The 1,238-nt window shown below is 37.8% G+C and overlaps 1 protein-coding gene across 1 annotated transcript; it reads left to right on the plus strand.

The window, feature by feature from the left end:
• Nucleotides 1–272: 272 nt before the first annotated feature.
• On the plus strand, nt 273–1,000 carry LOC127266275 (uncharacterized). The gene is made up of 2 exons (XM_051296464.1): nt 273–861; nt 966–1,000. Exons 1-2 carry the CDS (start codon nt 273–275, stop codon nt 998–1,000), a joined length of 624 nt encoding a protein of 207 aa, XP_051152421.1.
• Nucleotides 1,001–1,238: the final 238 nt, after the last annotated feature.

Here is a 1,238-nt window from a genome sequence, read left to right on the forward strand (position 1 = left end):
GCCTTGACTCTGATTTGAAAATCTCAATTATTTTAATTTGCAGTAACTGTACCTGCTTCGCTTCATTCGCATGCATCATCTGTTCCTATGTTTAATGGGCTCAACTATCCTGAATGGTCTGAGCACATTCAATTTCCACTTGGTGTTTTAGGTCTTGACCTACCACTCCATGTTGAAAGCCTTCTGCTATTACTGATACGAGCAACGAATGTGAAAAGTCTTTCTATAATGCTTGGGAGAGATCGAACCGATTAAGTCTGATACTTATGTGGATGAGTATAGCGAACAACATTAAGACTACTCTTCATGAAATCGATGATGCTCAGGAATTTATGAAAGCAGTTGGGGAACGCTCTCAAACTGCAGATAAGTCTCTCGCTGGGACACTAATGGCTACACTAACCACCATAAAGTTTGATGGTTCGCGATCCATTCATGAGCATGTCGTCGAAATGACGAACCTGGCAGCAAGATTGAAAGCTTTAGGGATGACTGTGGATGATAACTTTCTGGTGCAGTTTATCTTGAATTCACTGCCCCCTGAGTATGGTCCATTCCAAATGAACTATAATACCATGAAAGATAAAAGGAATGTGAATGAACTTCACAGTATGCTAGTTCAAGAGGAAACACGGCTTAAAAATCATTGCTCTCATTCAATTCATCTTATTACCAACCAAGGAGCTGGTAGGAGAGTCGGGAATAAAAAAGTGAAGGGCAAGCGCGGACCATTGAAAGTGAATGTGCCGTCTGCCCAAGCCCCGAAGAAGGAACTCAATGATGTCAAGTGTCGCTTTTGTGGAAAATCCAGACACTTTCAAAGAGATTTCCTGAAACGAAAGACTTGGTTCGAAAAGAAAGGTACTAATGCTTTTGTATGTTTCGAATCAAATTTGAATGAAGTTCCTCATAATACTTGGTGGTTTGATTCCGATTGTACCACTCATGTTTCGAAATCCTTGCAGAGATTCCTTACGATCCAAACCACAAAGCCAAATGAAATATTTGTTTTTATGGGAAATCAAGTCAAAGCTCCCGTTGAAGCCGTAGGAACCTACCGTTTAATTTTAAATTTTGGACACCATTTAGATTTATTTGATACTCTTTATGTACCTTCTGTTTCTCGCAATTTGGTTTCTATTTTCTAAACTCGATTATGTTGGATATTCATTTAATTTTGGCAATGATTGTTTCACTTTATTAAAAATATATATATTAATATATTATTATTTTTATAT

Source organism: Andrographis paniculata, unplaced genomic scaffold (genome assembly GCF_009805555.1).
Source record: "Andrographis paniculata isolate CXL003 unplaced genomic scaffold, ASM980555v1 Contig75END, whole genome shotgun sequence".
NCBI classification, from domain to species: domain Eukaryota; kingdom Viridiplantae; phylum Streptophyta; class Magnoliopsida; order Lamiales; family Acanthaceae; genus Andrographis; species Andrographis paniculata.

Excerpts from the sequence above, each read along its gene's own strand:
- LOC127266275 (XM_051296464.1), top strand. The coding sequence starts at position 273 with ATGAGTATAGCGAACAACATTAAGACTACTCTTCATGAAATCGATGAT. Across the intron at positions 862-965 it reads GACTTGGTTCGAAAAGAAAG|AGATTCCTTACGATCCAAAC; the intron begins GTACTAATGCTT and ends AAATCCTTGCAG.